Genomic DNA, 24,620 nt, shown 5'->3' on the forward strand with positions numbered 1-24,620 from the left:
AAAAAAAATAAAGAAAAATAAATAAATAAATAAATAAATATGTGTAGACTAGCAAATATTATTTAAGGGAGGCTGTTAACTTGATTAATTACTTGGTTAATTTGTGTTATGATTTGTCATCTTAATAATTGGTATTAAAGAGTGCTTTAAGAAAAGAGTGTTTTAATTTTCTAATAGCTTTATTGAAGTAAAATTCATATCGCATATAATGCAACTATTAGAACTTTATAAGTTCAGTAGTTTTTCGTAAATTCACTCAGTTGTGTAACCGTTACCACAAGCAATTTTAGGACATTTTTCTCCCAAATATTTCATTGCGTCAAGCTCAAGGCACCCAACTTTCTATCTCTACAGATTTGTCTGTTCTGGTCTTTCATATAAAGGAATCATACAACATGCAGGTTTCTTTCACTTAGCATAATGATTTCCGAGTTTGTTTGTTATGGTATGTATTAGTATGCCTTTCCTTTTTATTGCTACATAATACTACATTATATGGATTCTCCACATTTTACTTATGTATTCATCAGTAAACGAATACTTCGGTTGTTTCTACTTTTTGGATATTATGAATAATGCTATGAACATTCGTGTCTAAGTTTTTGTGTGGACATATGTTTTTATTTCTCTTGGATATGTACCTAGGAATGTAATTGCTGGGTTATATGGTAGCTTTACGTTTAACCTTTTGAGGATCTGCCATATTATTTTCCAAAGTGGCTATGCCGTTTTTACATTCTCACCAGCAGTTTGTGAAGGTTCCAATTTCTCTACATCCCCCCCAACATTTATTGTCCATCTTTTTGTGTTTTGATTTGCATTTCTCTAATGATGTTGAGCATCTGTTCATGTACTTATCAGTCATTGGTATTTAATTTTTGTACAAATACCTCTTCAGATCTTTTGTACATTTTAAATTGGGTTGTGGCCAGGCGTGATGGGTCACGCCTGTAATCCTAACACTTTGGGAAATTGAGGCAGGCGGATCGCCTGAGGTCAGGAGTTCGAGACCAGCCTGGCCAACATGGTGAAACCCCTTTCTCTTAAGAAAGTAAATAAATTGGGTTTTGTCTTCTTATTGTTGAACTGTAAGAGTTTTAAATATATTCTAGATACCCTTATGTGACATATGATTTGCAAAAATTTTTATCCCATATTGTTCATTTTCTTTTCACTTTTTTGATACTATTCTTTGAGGCACAAAAACTAAAATTTGTTGAAGTTCAATCTATTTTTTTATTATTGATTACACTTTTGGTTTTATATCTAAGAAGGCTTTATGACTTGATGTCATAAATGTTTTCTTCTTTTTTAATGGAAATTTTATAGTTTTAGTTCCTATATTAAGGTCTAAGATCACTTTTGAGTTAATTTGTATGTATAGCATGAAGTAGGGGTCTGTCCACTTTTGTTCTTTTGCATGTGGTTAATTCTAGTTATCCCAGATTTATTGAAAAGACTGGCTTTTCTTCATTGAATTGTCTTGGTACCCTTGTTGAAAATCAGTTGACTCTATATGTATAGGGTTATTTCTGGACTCCAGTTCTATTCCATTCTATGTCTATCCTTATGCCAGTCCCCACTGTCTTGATTACTGTGTCTTTGTAGTAACTTTTGAAATTGGGAAGTGGGAATCTTCCAAGTTTATTTTTATTTTTAAAAATTGACTATTCTCAGTCCTTTGAATTACTATATGTGTTTTAAAATTAGTTCGCCAATTACCACGAAAGATGCCAATTGGGATTTGATAGAGATTTCACTGAATTTGTAAATCATCTTGGGGAGTATTGCCATCTTAGCAATATTAGGCTTTCTGATCCATGAACATGGGATGTCTATTTATTTAGATCTTCTTTAATTTCTTTCAACAATGTTTGTAGTTTGCAGAGTACAGTCGTTCCTTTGTATATACAGGAGATTGATTCCAGGATCCCTGCATATGCCCAAATCTATGTATATGCAAGTCCCAGAGTTGGCCCTGCAGAACCCATGTATATGAAAAATCAGCTCTCCTTATACATGGGTTTCAGATCGCTCTGTTGCCCGGACTGGAGTGCAGTGGCCAGATCTCAGCTCACTGCAAGCTCCGCCTCCTGGGTTTACGCCATTCTCCTGCCTCAGCCTCCCGAGTAGCTGGGACTACAGGCACCCGCCACCTCACCTGGCTAGTTTTTGTATTTTTAGTAGAGACGGGGTTTCACCGTGTTAGCCAGGATGTTCTCGATCTCCTGACCTCGTGATCTGCCCGTCTCGGCCTCCCAAAGTGCTGGGATTACAGGCTTGAGCCACCGCGCCCGGCGATTACTGTATTTTCAATCCCTGTTTGGTTGAAAAAATTCTGCGTATAAGTCAGCACATGCAATTCAAACCTGTATTGTTCAAAGGTCAACCATTTAAGTTTTGAACTTTTTTTGTTAAATTTATTCCTAAGTATTTTATTCCTTTTGGTGGTATCATAAATGGAATTAAAAAAATATTTTCAGAATGTTTATTGCTTGTATGTAGAAACTAATTTTATATGTTGAGCTTGTGTTTTGCAACTTTGCTGAACTCTTTATTAGTTCTAATAGTTTTGTAGTGAATTGCTTAGAATTTTCTATATATAAGATCATGTTAACTGCAAATAGAGAAAGTTTTATATCTTCTTTTCCAATATAGATGGCCTCCCTTCCTTTTTCATGGCTAGAACCTTCAGTACAATGTTGTGAGAGTGGACACACTTGTCTTGTTTCTGGTCTTTGATCAGTAAATATGATGTTAGCTGTGAGATTTCTGTGCACATGCCCTTTCTCGCATTGAAGAACTTTCCTTATATTTCCAAGTTTGTTAATTTTTTTTTTATCATGAAGGGCTACCTGATTCTGTCAGATGTTTTTCCACATCTATTGAGATGATCTTAGGATTTTTGTTATTTATTCTATTGATATAATGTGTTAGGTTAATTGATTTTTTTCAATGTTAAATCAACAGGGCATTCCTGGAATAGATTCTAGTTGATCTTGGTGTATAATCCTTATATGTTTCTGGATGTGATTTGCTAGTGCTTTACTGAGGATTTTTACATCTATATTCATAAGAGATACTGGTTTGTAGTTTTCTTGTGAAGTCTTGTCTGGTTTTTGTATCAGAGTAATACTGGCCTCATAGAAATATTTGGGAAGCTTTTCCTTCTCTAATATCTTTTGAAATGTTTGTGAAGAATGGATATTGATTCTTTTAAAAATGTTTGGTAGAATTCAGTGGTGGTGCCATCTGGGCCTGGACATTTATTTGTGGGAAATTTTCAAATTACTAATTCAGTGTCCTTACTTTTTATTTTTCAAATTACTAATTCAGTATCCTTACTTTTTATAGGTCTGTTCAGATTTTCTGTTTCTTTTTGGTTTGTTTTTGGTAGTTTGTGTCTTTTTAGGAATTTGTCCATTTTATCTTAGTTGTCTAATTTGTTATACAGTTGCTCATGGTATCGCTTATAATCTTTTTTATTTCTATAAGGTCCTTAGTAGTGGCCTCTCTTTTGTTCCTGATTTTGGTATTTGAGTGTTTCCTGTTGTTTTTCTTGATTAGTCTAGCGAAAGATCTGTCAATTTTGTTGATATCTTTAAAGAACCAATTTATGGTTTTGTTGATATTTATTGCTTTTCTATTCTCTATTTTATTTTTACCCTATTATGTATTATTTTCTTTTGCTTGCTTTGGTTTTGTTTGTACTTCTTTAAGGAGTGTTTTAAATGTGTTTTAAGACAGTCATACTTTTAATGTTTTAATTAAGAGCATGGACAAGTCTGAGTTTAAATTCTTTTTTTGCTACTTGCTAGCTTTGTGATTTGGAACAAGTTTCAGAAAAATTATTATATTAAATGAAGATAATACACACATCACTGGTGACTCTAAGGATTACTTGAGATAGTATATTTAAAGTGCTTAGATGGGCTCTACAATTAGTAATGCTCAATGGATGGTAACAATTTGTAGCTACTAAGTATTGCACCTAGGATTTTACATGTTTGTATTTATCTTAGCATGGGTTATCTTTTCAAATTATAAAAAGTATACCCTTCCAACTCCAGATGATCAAAAGTTTTTAATTAGTAGAATCTGCAATGAGATTTTTAGATCATCAAAGTTTCTTCTTGTACATGTGATAGGCAGGCTTTGTATCTGCATTTTATTTTCTAAGAGCATGTTAGGATTTTCCTTATGAGGGAGGTATGTTACTTGAAAAAAGTGTAAAGTAAATGATTATTTTAAAATGTATTCTTGGTAAATAAATGAGTAAAAAATTCATATAGCTGTCAGCTACATAGCTGCCTGATTTGTTTCATATATTTTGTGGATTATTAGTCTTTGCCTTATGTTTGCACTCAGATTCTGGCAATTAACCGTGGAGAAAATTTGAAGGTACTGACGGTTAAGGTCAATATTTCTGATGGAGTGAAGGATGAATTCTGTAGGTGGTGCATCCAAAACAGGTCTGTTTACAGATATTTACAGAATTTTCTTTCTTTCTTTTCTGAAATATACTGATATCTATATGTACTGATATGTAAAGATGTCTATTATGTAAAAATTATTAAAAAGCCAGTGACAGGCTAGGTGTGGTGACTCACGCCTGTAATCCCAGCACTTTCGGAGACCGAGGGGGGTGGATCATGAGGTCAGGAGTTCAAGATCAGCCTGGCCAAGATGATGAAACCCCGTCTCTACTAAAAATGCAAAAACAAAAAATTAGCCAGGTGTGGTGGCGCGTGCCTGTAATCCCAGCTACTCAGGAGGCTGAGGCAGAGAATTGCTTGAACCCGGGAGGCTGAGGTTGCAGTGAGCTGAGGTTGCGCCACTGCACTCCAGCCTGGGCGACAGAGCAAGATTCTGTCACAGAAAAAAAAAAAAATGCCAATGACAGACAAGGTAAATAGTGTCCCTTTTGCAGTAAAATAATAATAATAATAATAATAATAAGTATGTGTGTCAGGCATGTTTAAATAGAGAATATCCAGGAAGGTGTATGAGGAATTTTTGATACTGATTGTCTCTGTGGAGAAGAACTTTTTTACTTCATTACTTTTCTGTACTATTTGAAACTTTTGTAAGATCATCTTTTCCCTTGCAAAAATAAACAAAGATATACTGTATGTATCATATCTGAAGTGTTTAGCTCTTTAAGGATGGTGGAAACAAAAAAATAACTTATTGGATATTACAATATAAATCTCTAAGCATTCTGTATTTGGGAATAAATGTTGCACATTAAGGATGATTGAAAGAAACATTAAATTTTTTAGATATTTTAAGGAAATGTCTAAGCTTATGTAATTTTTTATTACCCTTTTTATTTGTTAAGGAGCCTTTTAAAATAGCATCATGTTTGTATAATACTTTTTACTTTTAGTTTCAGTTTTTCAGAGTGTAATTGATCCTCACGACAATCTATTTAGTTGGTAGAGCAGATTTTATAGCCACCATTTAGCCAGTGAGAAAACTGATACAAAGAGGTAAGTAAAGTGGCTTCCTAGCAGCTAGGAGATGTAAATTTTGATAAAGTTCATCACCAGCTGGCTCTATGTAACTTTAGAATAGAGAGATTGCTAGGAATGATACTTAAAAAGTTAGATGAATTGTTCTTTGAGAATAAGTATCATGGATTTTGGAAATCAGTTATCTCATTCAACAAAACTGTTTTGTTAATTCATTAAAAGCCATGAAGGATCAACTTGCTTAACAACCAAATACTACTAACTAAACAACCTTTAAGTAAAACAACAATCTAAATGTTAATCAACAGGTAAATTGCTTAAGCCAATTATGTTATGTCCATATGGTGGAATTCTGTGCAGCCATTTTGAAAAAGTGGAAATAGAGCTGAAGTTGAAGTATGAACATGTCTTATTAAGTTAAAAAGACAATTTACAATTAGCATTTATTTATAGTATGATTTCATTAGAGGCAAGTAAATGTCTTTGTATTACTTGTATATGTTTTCCTATATAGTTGTCTTGTCTTTTTTCTTTTTCTTTTTTTGAGAGACAGAGTTTCACTGTGTTGTGTAGGCTGGAGCACACAGGTGCTATCATAGCTCACTGCAGCCTCAGTCTCCCAGACTCCAGTGTTTCTCCCACTTTAGTCTCCTGTGTAGCTGGGACCATAGGTGCGCACCACTGGCTAAACTGATATTTTTTTCAAAAGAAATGAGGTCTTGCCATGCTGCCGTGTTGCCCAGGCTGGTCTTGAACTCCTGGGCTCAAGCGGCCCTTCTACCTGAGCCTCCCAAAATGCTGGCATGGTAGACATGACCCACCATGCCTGGCTAGTTGTCATTTTTTATGAATGCTTATTTTCTTTATAAATAACCAAATAAATTCCAATGAAAGGAAAGAGAAAATGTATGCCTAAAAGAAATCCTAGATTTAAAAAATCAGAAAATTAGATAAGATATGATAAAACTGTAAGATAGTTTCATAGAGTAAACTCCTAAGAAGTAGATATATTTGAGTTTGAATTCCAGTTGTATTACTTTCTACCTCTGCACCTATGGGCTTGTTACTTAATTTCTTTCTCAGTTTTGTCTGTCCTTAAAATGGTAATACTTTCCTTATAGATTTGAGAGAATTAAGTGATAATCTATGTAACTGTGTAGCACAATGCCTGGTGAAGAACAGGCCTTTGTTGGTATTTGTTATTACAAAGTAGTGGATTATTGTGCTAATTCTTTTTAGAAATGTTTTAGTAAATCACAGTAAGTTGAAGACAACTTCTGGCTTATTTTTCTGTAAATATTCATAATACTCAGTATCAGAGTCAGTCCTCAATAGTTAAAGAAAAATATGCTTTTAAGCTATTTATTATCTTTAGACTAAGTAAATGTCAAGGAATTTTTTTACAGTGATTTATTTTTCTATGACTTCCTTTTATTTAGTTCTCCAATTGAAAAATCTGTAATATTATTTAGCCCACAATGTAACATGTTACATCATTATGGCATAGTAATATAATTTTCAGTCAGGTTTGGAAGTTTTTCTTTTTCTTTTTTTCTTTTCTTTTTTGAGACAGGGTCTCACTCTGTCACTCATGCTGGAGTGCAGTGGCATGATCTTGGGTCACTGCAGCCTCGACTTCCCAGGCTCAAGCTGTCCTCTCACCTGAGCCTCCCAAGTAGCTGGGACTACAAGTGCGTACCACCACACCCAGCTAAATTTTTCTTTGTTGTAGAGACAGGGGTTTTGCCATATTTCCCAGGCTGGTCTCAAACTCCTGAGCTCAAGTGATCCACCCCCCCTGCCTCCCAAAGTACTGGGAGTACAGGCATGAGCCACCATGCCTGGCCTGAAACTTTTTCTTAATTTAGATAATTCCAAGAGCTGAAATACTTTTCTAGGACCTAAAGAATTATACTCAAAGAACTTTTTTTTTTTTTCCCATTAAACATGTGTGAATGACTACCGAAGTGCTTACTTGATGAATCTTCCTGTTCCTTTTATTACTCTCTTTTTCCCTATTTCTTCCACCCTCTTCTGTATGTACTCATCCATTCAGGTTATGTGCTAGATTTTGGAGATTCACCTGTAAATTAGACAGATACACTGCTTGTCCATGATGACAACATAGTTTCATGAGAACAACACTGAGAAAATCATTAAGAGTATGTTGAAGTTATGAAGGAAAAGTGCAGTAAGAAGAAGAAGAAAAGTGCTTGTAATAGAACCCTGAGTAGTGTGGACTTGACATCTAGTCTAGGTCGGAGATAGAAGGAGAAGGAAGAGAAGTGACATGGAATGAAGATTGAGATGTTGACACGGGTTAGATCCTAATACATAGCTTTCAGGTATGCTAAAGACTTTTTTCTTTTAAGGATGGTGGGAAGCCAATACAGATTTTAAATACAGGAGTGTGTGATGATCAGATTGCATTTTAAGATCAGTCAGGCCACAGTGTAGATAATTATTTGGAAGGAATCAAGAGTAGATATGGGACAAGAGATTATCGTAGCTTAGACTAGGGTGGTAGCAGTAGGGAATAAGTAGACAGATCTGGGCAATATTTAGGAAGTAGACAGGGGCAGGACAAGGTATCTGATTAAATGGTGGGTGGATTGGTTAGGGAGAGGTGAAGTGAAGCATAAAATTTGTGTAGCAGCTTGGCGTGGTGGCTCACGCCTATAATCCCAGCACTTTGGGAGGCCAAAGTGGGAGGATCACCTGAGATCAGGAGTTCAAGACTTCGAGACCAGTCTGACCAACATGGTGAAACCCTGTATCTACACAAAATACAAAAATTAACCAGGCATGGTGGTGCATGCGTGTAACCCCAGCTACTCGGAGGCTGAGGCAGGAGAATTGCTTGAACCCGGGAGGTGGATGTTGCAGTGAGCCGAGATTGTTCTGTTGCACTCCAGCCTGGGCGACAAGAGTGGAACTCTGTCTCAAAAAAAAAAAAAAAAAAAAATTTGTGTGGCTTGAACAATAAGGTAGATGATATAGTTACTATCAAACTATAAATATGTTAAGAACTATGTAATAGGCAAATAATGATTTAAATGGCAATCTTGTTATTACATAAGTTAATTAGCATAACAAGGAAGAATTTAATGCTCATGTATTTGTATTGAAACTAATATTTAGGTCCAAATTCAGCAACTGAACAATTCCTCATTTGGAATTGTATGTTACTAGTACAAGGTAAGTATGAAGAGGATTTCTAAGCTTTTTAGATGCTGAAATAGTTGCTGTGTTTGTGAGAACCTCAGAAATTTAAGTTTCTGCATTTGCTCTTTAAATGAAAACATATCTAAGGAAAACTTTTTTAAAAAATTAAGAAAACTTCTTTATAGAGACATTATCTCACTGTGTTACTCAGGCTCGTCTCAAACTCCTGGGCTTAAACAGTCCTTCTGCCTCAGCCTTCACATTAGCTGGGACAACAGGCACACACAACCACACCTGGCTTCAGAACTTGTCTTTTTGAGTTTGCATGTTTTTGTGTCTTTGACTTGATAAGTTAATTTTTGTTCTCTAAAATTGTGCTGCTGTTTTTCGTGTAGATTTAAGGGAAACTGTCTCTCTTTCAAATGTGGAAAAAAGCACAGTGGAGAGAGCCTATCTTTATCTGACATATCTGAAGTGGGGAGAGCATATTTCTTTGCCAAAGTAGAGAATATTTCTTTGGAGGAGTTTGTGATCCCTCACCTCAATTTTTGTGTTTCATTGTATGCAACATACATAGCATGTGTTTTGCAGTGTACAATTTGGTTTAAGTGAGTCCTCCTTAGTTTTATTCAGATGTATTTAACTATTGAATTAGAGGAAGAATCAAGTTTTGAGATAACATCCTGTAAGGCAAACCCATCATATTTTCTTTAAGTTTAAAGATTTAAGTAACAGGGTTTGTGAATTTACTATACTATTTCAGGTCCCTTATTATGCTAAGTGCCTTCAATAAATCCCAGGAAGCCGGTGAAGGGCAGGAATTGTTTTGGTGTAAGGAGCAAAAAGGAGTTGCTATAACGTAAGAAATGAAAAAGCTGTTCTCTTTCAGGGCTGGGTCTGGCGGTCTAAAGTTCAACTGAGTGGGTATAATTAAGACATCCTCAAGTATTAAATAGACCCACAGCTCTCTGTTCAGGAAGGGGAGGAGAGCAGTCCAAGCCAAGGGAGGATCTTGAGACTTGAAGAAGACTACTGGGGGTTTGAGAGGGTATGGGTAGGTGATATTTAAGATTTCTGGCTTTTTCCTGCAAGCAGTGGCTTAAAGGGAATGCCCCTAGGAGACAAATCAGATACATACGTTAAAAAAAATTGCTCCACTAGGGTCTTCCTGCCTCTAAGGACTGTCTAGCATATTGTTCCATGATTCAGGACTATGTTCTCTCTCCTACCTGGTCAAACTCTATAGCTTTGTGTATAAGACCCTTTATGATCTAGTCACTGCCACATTTTCTACCCTCATCTTCCCTTCTGTTGATCTTGCCACTTTATTTCCTAGAAGCACTAACCTTATAGTTACTTCAATTTACCATGCTTTTTCATGCCTCTGAGCTTTTACATATGCTATGATTTCTTCCCAGAATGCTCTTACTCTTTTTTCTTGCTTAGTAAACTACAATTCATTAAAAAGCCCATCTCAGATGTTTCTTTTCGGAAGTCTTTCTTGACATTGGATTCCCCAAATTAATAATAATAATAGCAGCAGCAGCAAAACTTGCATAGAATGTATCTGGCACCATTATAAGTCCCTTGCATATATTAACTCACAACAATTCAATGAAGTAAACTATTATTACTCCCATGTTACTGATGAAGAAGTAGTAGCACAGATATACTTAAGTAAATCCACCGTGAAAGTAGAGCAAGGCCAGACATGGTGGCTCACACCTATAATCCCAGCACTTTGGGAGGCCAAAGCAGGTAAATCACTTGAGGTCAGCAGTTCCAGACTGGCCTGGACAAAATGGTGAAACCTTGTCTCTACTAAAAATACAAAAATTAGCTGGGCGTGGTGGTGCGCGTCTGTAGTCCCAGCTACTCCGGAGGCTGAGGCAGGAGAATGGCTTGAACCTGGGCGGTGGAGGTTGCAGTGAGCCGAGATGGTGCCACTGCACTCCAGCCTGGGTGACAGAGTGAGGTGAGACTCTGTCTCAACTGTCTCAAAAAAAAATAAAAAAGTCATGGAGCAGAACAGATCATACTTTTAACTAGTGTATTATACTGCTGTTTGCTGTCACTTCTGCTTTTGAGCTCTTCATATCTTTAACATTTATTTCTATTTTTACATTTATTGTGCCATACATTTTTAAAATATTTGTTTCATTGAAAAAAGGTGTGTTTGTTGAATTCATGCCTTTTTTCAATGGAGTAGAGAAATCCTACTCCTCTGTATCCCTAATTCCTTCAGACAAATGTTACAGTAGGGAGCAGCAGGGATTTAGGTGGAAGGAAGGATGTATCCTGCCTAAAAGCACTTTCACTAAAATTTAAAAATTATATGACACTTTCTATGGAAGAGATTCAATTAGTTGCTCTTATGTAATCTTTGGAATAAAATATTGTAAGTGCTTAAATGTTTGTTCAGTGAAATTTAGTTCATTTCCTAGCCTAAGATAAGTAAAGGGGATGAGAGTACCCTTAAGGTAATTTTAATTAATATTTTGTTAATGGTTTTCATTCAAGAGGGCAAGGGCAAAGATGCTATAGATGGATGAAACAGAGTAGATAGTATCATAGGACCAACAGATTTATATGCCCACTGTGCAGTAACAGACTAATACACCAAGACAGCAGGATTCGTAGCAGAGAAAAGAGATTAATGGGCCAGGTGAGGTAGCTCACGCTTGTAATCCCAGCACTTTGAGAGGCTGAGGTGGGTGGATCACGAGGTCAGGAGATTGAGACCATCCTGGCTAACATGGTGAAACCCCATCTTTGTTAAAAATACAAAAACAAAAAATTAGCCGGGTATGGTGGCGGGCACCTGTAGTCCCAGCTACTCAGGAGGCTGAGGCAGGAGAATGGCATGAACCTGGGAGGTGGAGGTTGCAGTGAGCCAGGATCACATGACTGCATTCTAGCCTGGGTGACAGAGTGGGACTCCATCTCAAAAAAAAATAAAAAAAATAAAAATGGGTTTAATGATTGCAGGGCACTGAGTGAGGAGATGGGAGGAGGCCTTGAAATCCATTTCCTCAAAAAGTTCTGGGCTGGGTTTTTTTGTTTTGTTTGTTTTGTTTTTGTTTTTAAGAAAGGATCTCTGTTGCTCAGCTGGAGTATGGTGGTGCAATCATGGCTTGCTACAGCCTCAACCTCCTGGGCTCAAGCGATCCTCCTGCTTCAGCCTTCTAAGTAGCTGGGACTACAGGCATACACCACCACATCCAGCTAAATTTTTATTTTTTGTAGAGACAGGGTCTGGCTATGTTGCCCAGACTGGTCTTGAACTCCAGGTGATCCTCCCACTTTGGCCTTTGGGAGGCCATATTCTGGGATTACAGATGTGAGTTACTGTGCCCAGCCTGGGCTAGGATTTTTAAGGGGATCATGGAGGGCAAGGAACTGGAAAATTGTGGTCGTTGATTGGTTGGGGTGAGGGGGATAAAATCATCAGGATATGGAAACTTGTACTCTTTGGTGAGTCAGCTTCTTGGTGGTGGGTCTTTCATACTAGCTGATGTCAGTGGTTTCTTTGGTACACAGGACCTGAAAGAGTATTCAAATGGAAAACTTAACATCTCATAATGTTCAAGTTGTTACCTATGGAGCAGTTAAGGGAAGCTATAATCTAGTAACAGGGTCTGTGTAATTCTAGGACAGTAGGCACCAAACAACTATGAGGAAGCAGGTCAGAGAGTGAGCTGATCTCATGATTAATGTTGAATGTGCTACCAGCTTGGTTTCTTTTCATTTCTAGCCCTCCCTTCTTTCCTGATTAATTTTATAAGGTTTATAGGGACAATTTCAGTGAGGCTACATTTGTCCTTTTAGCTTGTGCTTTTTCTCTTCTATTCTTTCTCCAGTGTCCATTAACAATTGGTTCTGTGACATTTATATTCCTCATTACATATGCAGATGCTGCCTGGTAGAGCACTGTGGCCTGAGCAATAGAGTAAGTGCTACTCAAAAATGGCAAGAGGCAAGGGTTAAAACAGAATTTCTGCTTTGCTCAGTCTACTTTAACTCTCAGAAAAAGACAAAGAAAGGGGAAAAAAAGGATACAGTAGCTGTCTTAGCTTGGACTGCCATAACAAAATACCATGGACTATGTGGCTTCAACAAGAGAAATTTGTTTTCTCATACTTCTGGAGGCTGAGAAGTCCAAGATCAAAATGCCAGCTGATTCATTTTCTGGTGAGGGCTTCCCTCCTGGTTTGTAGACAGCTGCGTTCTTCCTGTGTCCTCACATGGTTGAGAAAGAGAGAGAGAGAGAGCAAGCTCTCTGTTACCTCTTCTTATCAGGGCACTAATTCCATCATGAGATCCCCAACCTTATGATTTCGTCTAAACCTGATTATCCCCCAAAGACCCCATCTTCAAGGTATGGATCTGGGGAGGGACACAATTCAGTCTGTAGCAGTGTTGTAGTAATTTTTTGGTACCTTTCTTGTATCTTAAGATTTTGGCCATTGTTAATAATGCTTTGGAGACCCTTTACTGAAGAGGAAGTTTTTTCCTTGTTTTATATCTGACCATAGATAGTTACTAGGATTTTTAAAATAAAAACTCCAGATGTCATAGTAATAATTTCCAGACACCACAGCCTTTCCTCACGGATTATGTTACTTTGACTTCAATAAGGGTTTTACCCCTTTCTGTATTCCACCTCCCTTCTTTTTGAGAGCCCTTTTATGGCCTTACTTATTGTTGCATCAGTTTTAGTGTGGGCTTTTCTGTTTTGCAGGTGGAGACCACGTGGCTTTGCAAGGCCAGAGTTAATGAAGATCTTACGTGATTCACTGAATGATTCCTTTAAACGCCTTATTTATCCTCTTCTCTGTAGAGAATTCAGGTATATATCTTGCCTTGTTTATTTAATTTTGTGTACTGCTTATTATTATGTGGTACTAGTCCCACTACAGTGTGTAGCAAATATATGTTGATTGATTAACCAGTTGAAAAAATTTAGTCTGCATCACAAAGTGTTAAAGTTAAGGCTTGATTTCAATCTGTAGATGCTTTCACATGCATAGATCATAAAAATAGTTCTTAATTATGATACGTTTTTCAAATCTTGACCACTTAATGTGCACCCCTTGAAATCCTGCGATACTAGTCTTGCAGTTTGACAACCAAGCTAAACAAGTGGTTTTATTGATTAGAAATTTGGCTTGGAAGAAGCGAACTGAGAAGTTAATGGAGAAGTTAGTTGGAGGCAGTATTTAGAGGTAAGAGAGCCAAAGAAAGCATAAGGAAATATCAGTAGGGTACATGATGAGTCAATTACTTTGTTTTTAACTCCAAATCGGAGTTATTTGGGTGAGAAATTATCATCAATGATAAATATTAGGAGATTATTAAAATGGCAATGTGAATGGACTAATGGAAGGACTAAGTAATAAAGATGAAAACTGCAAAAGAGGTGGGGTTTAGAATTGTTTAGAGGACAGAAGATGGAAAGAAAAGAAATGTAGGGAGGCAAAACTCCTCTTTCTTGCTTCTCTGTAACCCTTGTTTTTGTACCCAATCTTTAGAAACTAGACATTCCCTAATACATTCCTTCCAAAGTATTATAGATTGTTTTCATTCTCATTTATTTGTAAGTTTCAGCAAGGGCGACTTGAGAACTGTAGTTTTGTAGCCATCCCTCCAACCTCTCTAGAATTTTTAGCGGCCTATGTAGGGCTTGTTTCTCTCTTGCTGGACTTGACCATTGAGTTAAGATTGGTTCAGAGCAAGGAGTGAGCAGGTACTATTAAAAAAGACACATAGTCCTGTTGTCCAATTTATTTTTACCAAAGTCATTTAATCTCTTGTTACATCCATTTTAGCCTAGATGTAGCCTAAAAATATTGTTCCTTTTAGAATCGTATTTCATTTCAAGCTGTCTAACATCTCTTGCTTTTGAGAGCTAGGGCATACACTTTAAAAATTAGGAATTTGGTTCTTCCTGAAGGAAAATTTGTTATTTAGAATATCAATTTCTTTTTGTATGTTTTTCTTTTTATTGTTTTCTCATGTTGCTTATGTCTAGTGGCACTTTTGACATTTTTCGCATTTATTTTTGATTTGAGTAACTTCACTGCATGTGGAATAATTTCATTAAGGTTTAATGTAAACAGTTTGATGTGGGATCATTGAATGTATAAACCTTTTCTGAATTCTATTAGCAGTAGATAAGCAAGAGTACTTTCTTTTTCTTTTTCTAAAATGCCCGTAAAGTAATATAACTTATTTCAGTTTATAAGTTAGTTTGCAGGTATTATCTACAGATATGCCTCCTGATAGGAGTACTTACCTGAATAACAATTAAAGAGGAGGAAACTCCCACTTGGTTTGTTTTTTAGACTATTTTATTTTGCAGTCACTTAATTTGGTTGACTGTATATTATGCATAGCCTACTTCTGCAAATCTTATTCCCGTGACTGTCATGATCATTCATCCATGTGTCATTTTTCACATCTACCTCTGTCATCAGTTCTACATTGTCAGTTACAAAGTGCTATCTGTTTTGCCATCTTTTATTGTAACTTGAATTTTTCCTCCCCTTTATCTCCATGGTGACTTTTAATTGAGGACATCATTTTTTGTCTGGATTACTGAACAAGCTCATAGATGATCTTGGTCTTCTGTCTTGTCTTTTCCGGTGCATATTACAAATCGCCCTTTCAAAATTCTCATCTCATAATTTCATGCTTGTATACTTCTTTCAGCTGATCTTGTTTGTCTCCAGGATAGAATCCAAGCTCTTGTGAAGAACATGCATGACCCTTTGTGATCTGTTTTTTTCTTGCCTCTACTTCTGTCTCGCTATTTCTTTTTACTTTAGCATACAAAATTACTTGCTGTTTCTATAATGAGCCGTGAGCCTTTACATACGCTGTTTCCATTGTCTGGGGTATTTTCTCCCTGCCCACTGTCCGTACTTTTGTTTCCATCCCATGTGACATTCAAATGTGTGTACACTCTCTTTCTCACATATACACATATTTATAAGCATGGGTTTTATATACAGTAGAGAGCAGATAGAGAGGTAATGTAATGTAGGTATGATAAACTTACAAGACTTGCTTCAGAATTGCTTGTGCTATCATATATTACTGTGATTAGTGAAAATAGAGTCAATGTAATTTTTGTATATTTTTCTCTTAAGTTATATTGTTATAATAAATTATCCTTTGAGAAATAATTGTACAAAATGAATGCTCCTTTTCTGAAAGAAAATTTGGGTGAATGAAAAACCTTTTCTTCTATTTCTAAAGAGCCAAACTAACATCAGATGCAGAGAAGGAATCAGTAATGATGTTTGGACGGAACCTTCGTCAGCTCCTTTTAACAAGCCCTGTTCCAGGGCGCACCTTAATGGGAGTGGATCCTGGTTATAAACATGGTTGCAAATTAGCTATAATTTCTCCTACCAGTAAGTTGTCTTGCAGTTTTCCATATAAAACTTGTTTGGTTGGTTATAAGTTTCACTTCATACATTTCATGAGGATTTGGAAATAATGTTAATCTTTAAGACTTAGAAAGTGGTTTTCTCACATATGGGGGTGTTGGGAACCAGATAATCAAACTTCATTTTTCTCTCATTTGTTCATCAAACCCGTCAATATACAACTATCATTTATATGCTTCCTATGCCTCAGTAGAGATATTGAGGATTAATTAGGCTCGAACTCTGTTAATTTCCATCAGATTCTATTATTGTGTTGCATTTGTATATGATGCACTTTCATTCTGTATATATTTTGAATACCAAAAGACATTTTTATTGTTTAGCCCAGTCAATATTTTTTTCCTATTTACTTACATTTTCACTGATATTCATTTCTTTTGCATTTCTGTGCTTCCATTTGAGATTATTTTCTTTCTGCCTAAAGAACTCTATGCTATTACTTTTAATGAGACACATTGTCTTAGTTTTAGTTTGTCTGAAAACATCTCTGTTTTGCCTTCATTTTTGAAGAATATTTTTTGCTTGGTGTAGAATTCAAGATTGGCAGTACTTTCAGTATTTTAAATATGTCATATTTTGGTTTTTGACTACTATAATTTTTGTTGAGAAGTCAGCCAAACTTATTATTGTTCCTTTGAAGGTCATATGTCTTTTTCCTCTGGCTGCTAAGATTTTCTCTTTGTGTTTTTCAGTTTTCTTATGATGTGCTTCAGTGTGTGTGTATGTGTGGGTTTTCTTGTCTTTTCTTTTTTGCATGAATTCCACTTAGGATTTGTGGAGCTCCTAGCATCTCTTTCTGGAACTCCAATTACATACGTATTATACCTTCCAGTTTCTTCTCTCCTTTTTGTTTATTTTCTGTTGATCATCTAAGTTAATTAATCCTCTATTCAGCTATGTCTGATTTGTTACTAAAACTATCTACTGAGTTCAAGTGATTGGTTTTTCAGTTTTAGAATTTCCATTTGATACTTTAAAAAATAGGTTATCGCTCCCTATGAACTTCTTTATTTCTAATTTTTTGATCTTTTAACTTCTTGTTTTATTTTCTGTTAGCATTTACTATTTTTATTTTTTTAGTTTAGATTTTCATTTCTGAAATTTTTTTTCTTTCATCTCTAATTAATTCCCAGTTTATCTCATCTAATTTCTGAGATTTTCTAAGTTTGACTTATGTTATTCTTTTATATATTTAATTTTTACTGAGTCAGGGTCTTGCTCTGTTACCCAGGCTGGAGCGCAGTGGCGCCATCTCAGCTCACTGCAACCTCTGCTTCCTGTGCTCAAGCTGTCCTCCCACCTCAGCCTCATGAGTAGCTGGCACGCACCACCATGCCTGGCTTTTGTGTGTGTGTGTGTGTGTGTTTTTAGTAGAGACGAAGTTTCGTCATGTTGCCCAGGCTGGTCTTGAAATCCTGAGCTCAAGCTATCTCCTGCCTTGGCCTTCCAAAGTGCTGGAATTACAGGCATGAGCCAGATTTACATTACTCTTATTTTCTGTAATGTTTCTTTTTAAGAAGCTTGTTCTCATACATTAGGCACATCTTTCTGTAAGGACATTTTATTACTCATTTAAAAATTATTTTGTTTTAAAAAAATCATTCTATGTAGAATTTGACTATCATGCTTTACTTTTGCTTAGTTTTATACATTAGTTTGCCTGAACTTTTAGTAGAGGCTGGGTCAGGCAAACTGTTCTCACTGTATGGCTCTAAAATTTTCTCTTCTGTTTTTTCCAAATCATTAAAAGAAAAAATTTTGTGTGGATTGAGAGACAGTTTATACTTTCTGGAATCTGCTTCTCTGTTGCTTTCCTTTATCTGGGCTTTCTTTTTCCTTTGCTCTTACTATCTTTACTTTGCTCAGTTTGGATGTGATTACCAATTGTTTTTCCTCAGTGTGGAATTTTTTTGTCTTGAAAGGTATCTTCTACTAGTTAGTTTCAAGAGTTCATAGGGATCAGTGTTTTCTAATCCTTTCAGAACTACTGGGCACCCTTTGTACTGAACCTCAGTTTCAGCTCCCGTTCTCAAACTGACTGCTGTGATTTCCAGGGAAGTAGCCTTTGACATTTTTGGGATTTTCCTGTTCTCAGTTCCATCAGATATTCCATTGTTTCTTTCTGCTTCCTTCCATGCAGATGCTGATGCATAGGTGTCTTGTCAGTACGTTGTTCCCACCTGCATTTTTTTGCAGGGGGTGGTTTGTGGGGATATTTTATCTATGTTCTAGATATAGTCATGACTTTTTGTTTTTGTTATCCTTAGTTGTCTTTCTATGCTGTTCATCTTACAGCCAGTGGGAAATATATTTTATCAGTGTGTGTTTTTTTTTTTTTTTGCATCTGTTAAAATATCATGTGGACATATTTTGTCCATTACTATGTTGCTGTGATGAATTATATTACTGGATTTTTAAAAAATGTCAAGTCACACTTTCCTTAGATTAACGGAACTTGGTTATGATTCTTTCTTTTGAGTATGTTGTTAGATCAGTTTTCAGTTATTGTATTGCTTATAGGATAATTTTTTTAAAAACGTCACAAACACATCTATATTCTTAAGCTGTTTTGGTAAGATATTTCTAATTATCTGTTTTCACAATTTAATATAAAGTTGTTTATAATAGTAGATATCTTTTTAACCTGTGCTCAATCTGTAGTTATATCTTCTTTTTACTCCTAATATAATTACTGTATTTGTATCTTCTATCCTTTCTTTTACTTGATTGGTATTGCTAAAAGTATGTTTTTGTCTTAAGTGATTTGTAACTAAACTTTGTTGATCTTTTCTATTGTATTTTTTCTGTTAATTTTTGCTTTAAACTGCAACATTTTCTCTCTTCTGCTTTCTTTGGGATTATTTTGCTGTTCTTTTCCTAACTTCTAAGTTAGTCTCTTAGTTCATTTTTATTCTTTAGGTAGTTATCCTCAAATTTTTAAAAATATGTTTAATCAAAATAATTTTAATTATTTTAAATTTAATTGTTAAAAATAAATATTTTAAAAATAAAATATTTTTCTGTGTAATGCAATATAGAAAACCTCATAAGTCTTAAATATGCACAAGGTAAATAAAGTCATATATCTACAACCAAAAAAAAAGAAGTAGGATAGTATCATAACAGTGTCTCACATATACTAACAGTTCAGTTAATGTTTGCTTTTACTACTATTAATGTTAGATGTTAGTGACAGCCATTTTTCTTTTAGATATCCTAGCATATTCTCCAATTAATAGTAGTTTTGTGTAGCAAACAGAAGCCTGTGACATTGGAAGGAGCAATACTTCAGAGTGATTAGGAAGAATCTGATTTAGTGAATATGAATAATTCAGACTTCATTTTAAAAAACAAGCCAGTCTTCTTTTCTGTTACTACTTAATAAAATCATTGATGTGTTTCACTTTGTAATTTCTTGTAAAATGGCTTATTCTTTTCATTTTTTAAAGGTCAGATACTTCACACTGATGTGGTTTACTTGCATTGTGGACAAGGCTTCCGAGAGGCAGAGAAAATAAAGAGGCTTTTGCTGAATTTCAAGTATGAAAATAAGTAATCTTTTGAATATTTCAGTGGCTCAGCCAACCAGAGATACCTTTGAAGCCCCTAATTTGGAGGGAGGGATTAAGGGAGGTGCCTTTGTGAGAGAGAAGGAACCATGTAAAACAGTGCTGGGGCAAATTGCTGGAGAACTCTGCATGTGGAAACTTGAGAAACATTGCACCCTTCCTTTGCCACCTTCACAAATAAAGGAGGTAATATGGGCAGATGTGAGCAGTTCATTCTTCTGTTCCAGTTTTCTGCCTCCCTCCCTTCCTCCCTCCCTTCTTTCCATCTGAGGAATAGATGTGGTTGCAGTTAGAAGTTTCAGAAATTGACAATGTATTATATAATTTAATCATAGTATTTTATTGTGGCTTAGATTGCTGCAGTGTTGACTTACTCATGTCTAATTTTGGTTCCTTCTCGATGCGAAGAAAGCTGACTTTTTTGAGATAGTGTAACAGTAAAATACTTCTTTGCTGCCTCCTATACCAAATGCAGGGCAGTGTCTTTTATTCTATGTAAGTCTGTGTTTCTCTTGTGCAACAGTGGACAGGTTGCTTGTATGTATGAGAGAGTAAGAGCATTAAATAATAGTATTTGTGCATTCTGTACATTTTCTCTGGTTGATTTCAAAGCATGCCTGGAAATTCAGTTTGTCATTCTGTTTCTGACTTGAAGCTGCAGCACAGTGGTGATTGGAAATGGAACTGCCTGCCGAGAAACAGAAGCTTACTTTGCTGACCTGATAATGAAGAATTATTTTGCACCACTGGATGTTGTTTACTGGTAAGGCTGTTACGTATGTCTCTTTTCTTGGAGAAGCATGGGAACTTTAAAGTTCCTTTTGTGATGAATCTTCCCTTCTCTTTTTAAGATGTACTTCTTTGCCCTCCAGATCACCTCTTGGTGTTCATGAGAAGTTTGCAGGATAATGTAAAGTGTCTGAGTCTTGGAGACATTTGAGATAGGAATGATTAGAGCAGGACAGAGTCCAGAAACCTCTTACAGAAGCAGCACGTTAGGGCTCAGTTTCATCGGATTTTCTAGGCTATACGTTGTGTGAGGGTTCTAGTTAACTATTGAATAATAAGTAGAATGATGTAGCAGGCTAGCAGCTAGTAGACTGTGAATAACTTAGCCTTCTTCTCCCAAAGCTTTGAAGCCTATGAATCATTACCCTTCAGAACTGAGAGCCAAGGTAAGTATTATGAATTAAAAAGTATTTCCAGTGTTCTTTCGTCGTTTATCCCTTGGGCACAAACTTTTGTTTCATATCGCCATACAGATAACTTGTGAATAGCTTTGGATTAGAGACCCAATTTCTCTAGTCTTGTCCCTGCATCTGTAGTAGTTCTGCTTTCTTTCACCATTGTTTCCCTACTTGCTCTTTGGATCTCAATAGTCATGTCTACCTTTTCCAAACTATAGTAGAATATTAAGTCCTAAAGCATTTAATTCTAGGAGAGAGGGTAGTTGTAATGGCTGATATTTAACAGAAAGTGTTCAAGAGCTGTCTCCCACTGCTAGTGAGAAAACTAATAACTAAAAGAATAGTCGACTGATGAGTAGGTGGCTGATAGGATCAACAAACTAACAAAGTAAAACCTAACACAGGAAGAATTCTAGGATTTGTGTAAATAGGCCAAAAGAGAAGGGCCAGGCAGTTAGTATAGTCGAGGGTGCCAAGAGTGTAGTCAGAGTCAGTCAGAAAAACAAACTCAGGGTAACAAGGGGAGTAAGAGAAGGTCAGGAACAAACGATAGGTGCCATGGGATCATGATTCAAGAAGGAAACAGATTGAAACATCCACTGCAGAATTTTTCCCTCTTTCTCTTGTTGTAATTTAAGTTGGCCTGGGAAATACTGTGGATCTTCCCTATTCTGGGAACTGCAAATGTGCACCCAGTCCTTTTGAGAAACTAATACAAGCACTGATGTAGCTGGTTCAGTTTATTTCAGGTACCTTCTCTGATTGTTTTTAACCTGTTCACGTTAATTTCATGTAAATATCTTGCATACATTTGTAGTGGTTATAAGTACAACTTTCAAATCATAAAAAATATTAAGTAGTAAAGATATCTTCAGTTTTTTCTGCATTTGCTTATAGAATATCACTTTATTGAACTTTAGGCAGTATGTAGTATTAGAAAGGAAAGGATGAATTGTGGGGTCAGACAAATCTGGGTTCATCTTTTGTTTTAATCATTTACTAGTTACGCAGGTTTTGAAGAGTTACTTAGCCTTTCTTAGCTTCACTTTCCTTCATTTTTAAAATGGGGAAAAGAATATCTACCTTACAGGTTTTTTAACAGTATTAAAAGTGAGATAACATAAATTACAACAAAACACTAAGGCTTTAATAAACAATATGTTTTTTTATGAGTGTTTGTTTATATGTGTGCTTTTATTACAAATATAAATTATATGTATTTAAAAGTGCTGTGAAATTAGAGGCAGTGTTTTCTTATGCAAATTAATAAACCTACATAAAGTTCATTTTCACCTTGATGCAATAAGGATGATAGTAAAATCTGTCACTGGATAGTAATAATGTCTATCACACTTTTGTAAAATAATAAATCTATGTATCATAGTATCATGAGATGTTCAGTCTTATTAATGGATATGAATTAGATGCCATTTTAGTTGAGCCTCACAATAGGTGCTGTGGTATGATGTGAAGTATGTGGACTGTAGAGACAGACCTAGGTTCAGGCCTGCCACCTACTGCCTCTGATTAGCCATATATTTTGAATCCTCTGTTAGCTTTAGCATCTTCTTCTGTGGAAATGTTACTTACCTGTTAGCACCGTTGACCATTGTGAAGATTTAAAATGGAATGTGTTATGTATCTCCTATTTTTAAGGCTGTTTTTAGTAAATATGTTAAGTGTGGGCTAATCTTTGACATTAGGGAGACCCCATTAGTATATAAAAAAAATTTCCTTTTTTTTTGAGACAGAGTCTTGCTGTGTCACCCAGGCGGGAGTGCAGTGGCACGATCTCAGCTCACTGCCAGCTCCGCCTCCCAGGTTCACGCCATTCTCCTGCCTCAGCCTCCCGAGTAGCTGGGACTACAGGCGCCCGCCACCATGCCTGGCTAATTTTTTACAGTTTTTAGTAGAGATGGGTTTTCACCGTGTTAGCCAGGATCTTTGGTCCCTTCTTTGCACTTTTATGAATATAGTCTCCATTAGGCATTTTCTTTCAGAAGAGCCCCATTTTGTTGCAATTTAAGACTTGCTTTGGATGGTAGTCTTTCTCCTATTATCTGTTTTCTCCTTTCTGCTATAATTATGTGAGGTTTTAAAATCTACCCGTGTGGTAAATTATAGTAGCTATTTTCTACAGTTGAACCAATTTTGCAGTTCTGATTTAACTCTACTTATAGTGTATTAGTCTTTTAAAGTACTTTTTGCATTTCTTTGCTAATATTATGTGCTTTTGAAGTTTTTAAATGACACAAATATCTAATTGGAATTTATAGCAAGTGCTTTAGAGAAATCAGCTGGTTAATTTCATTTTATTATCATTTTGCCAATTCAAAGTGTCTATTTGAGAAAAGTGTGTTTTCTCATCTTACACTTTGAAGTTACATTGAAATTGAAATCTCCAGGCTTTCTCTGGCAGTCATTTTTAATACCTTCTGAACAGATAATCTGATAGGTATTTCTATAATCTTGTCAGCCACTCATCCTGAAAAACCTTTTCCAGCCATATCTACCAGCACATTTCCTCTTATCTGTTCCTTCCAACATTCTTTGCCTCGACATGCTACCATAGGTTAACAAATGCCATGCTGTGTATCCTAATTCATAAACCCCATGAAACCTGACCCATTCATCTATCTTTTCTCGCATTCATTTCTTTCCCTGCCCTTAAAATACCTTACGAATCATGATACTTACACGTATTATAGGGCAAGCCATCCAAAGCTACCAATTCTAATTACCAACGGAGCAAAAAGTTAAACTGGAGTTAAGTTGCAGAATGTAACCATGCTAAGTCTCAGTTATCACATACTGAGTTGTGATAGTTGAAGTTGAAATGTTCATGAAAAAATGCAAGTTGAAAATGTTCATGAAAAATTCTACAGTTTTATGGGTCATTTGTTAAAAGTATGTGCTAGAATGGTTTGCAATTTTCAATCTTTTGACATATAGTAGGCACTTATTTTGCTTTTGTAGTTATACATTAGTTTGTGTTTTTTAGATTTATACATAGTGGAATCATACAGTATATAATATTTTGCTAGCTTCTTTCATGGAGCATGATTATTTTGAGATTTCATCCTCGTTGTTGCAGAAACCAGTGGTTCTTTTTATTACCGAACAGTATTCATTGTTTGGCTGTATCACGATTATTCAATCACCTGTTGATGGATATTAAAGTTGTTGCTAGTTTTTTGCTACTACCAGTAAAGCAGCATGAACATTCGTTTACAAGTCTGTATGGATATATGCTGTCATTTCTCTTAGGTAAATAACTAGGTGTGGAAAGTCTGTGTTGTGTGGTATATGGTATATGTTTAACTTACGAAACTGTCAAGCTTTTTCCCAAGATGGTTGTGCTATCTTACTTTCCCACCAGCAATGTATCAGAATTCTAGTAGTGGCTGTGGCGGCCCATCTGGAGCAGCTGCTGGGAAGACACCGGCTGCAGCAGGGGAGTTGTGGCTGGGATTGCATGCTCCGTAGGTGATGGGAGCCCCACCTCCTACCAGGTTAGTGGGGCAGAAGCCCCATGCTCCTGGGTGCAGTTGTAGCTGCCCAGCTCCAGCTCTGGACCTGAGCATCCTTGTGCTCTCAGAGGCCTGCGTTGCCCCTGAAGGCTTGGAAGTGCCTGCTCCAGCTCCCTGGTCTCTCCCTGCTCCCAGCATCTGCTCCAGTACAGAGCAAAGTTGTGGCTGAGCCTGGGGACTGTTGCGAACTGGACAGGTGTGCATGCACTTGGGGCAGTGCTGACACCAGCCCCTCCTGCCT

The 24,620-nt window shown here is 36.2% G+C and overlaps 1 protein-coding gene across 1 annotated transcript in view; it reads left to right on the forward strand.

The window, feature by feature from the left end:
- The window catches only part of SRBD1 (S1 RNA binding domain 1), a 238,751-nt gene that overhangs the window by 49,281 nt on the left and 164,850 nt on the right, over nt 1–24,620 (forward strand). Inside the window, exons 11-15 of the mRNA XM_011935886.1 lie at nt 4,369–4,472; nt 13,381–13,488; nt 15,900–16,057; nt 19,543–19,633; nt 20,318–20,425. Coding sequence (XP_011791276.1) covers nt 4,369–4,472; nt 13,381–13,488; nt 15,900–16,057; nt 19,543–19,633; nt 20,318–20,425 — 569 coding nt within the window. The remainder of the gene's footprint in view (nt 1–4,368; nt 4,473–13,380; nt 13,489–15,899; nt 16,058–19,542; nt 19,634–20,317; nt 20,426–24,620) is intronic.

The sequence above is a fragment of the Colobus angolensis genome, unplaced genomic scaffold (genome assembly GCF_000951035.1).
Source record: "Colobus angolensis palliatus isolate OR3802 unplaced genomic scaffold, Cang.pa_1.0 Scaffold15, whole genome shotgun sequence".
Taxonomy (NCBI): Eukaryota; Metazoa; Chordata; class Mammalia; order Primates; family Cercopithecidae; genus Colobus; species Colobus angolensis.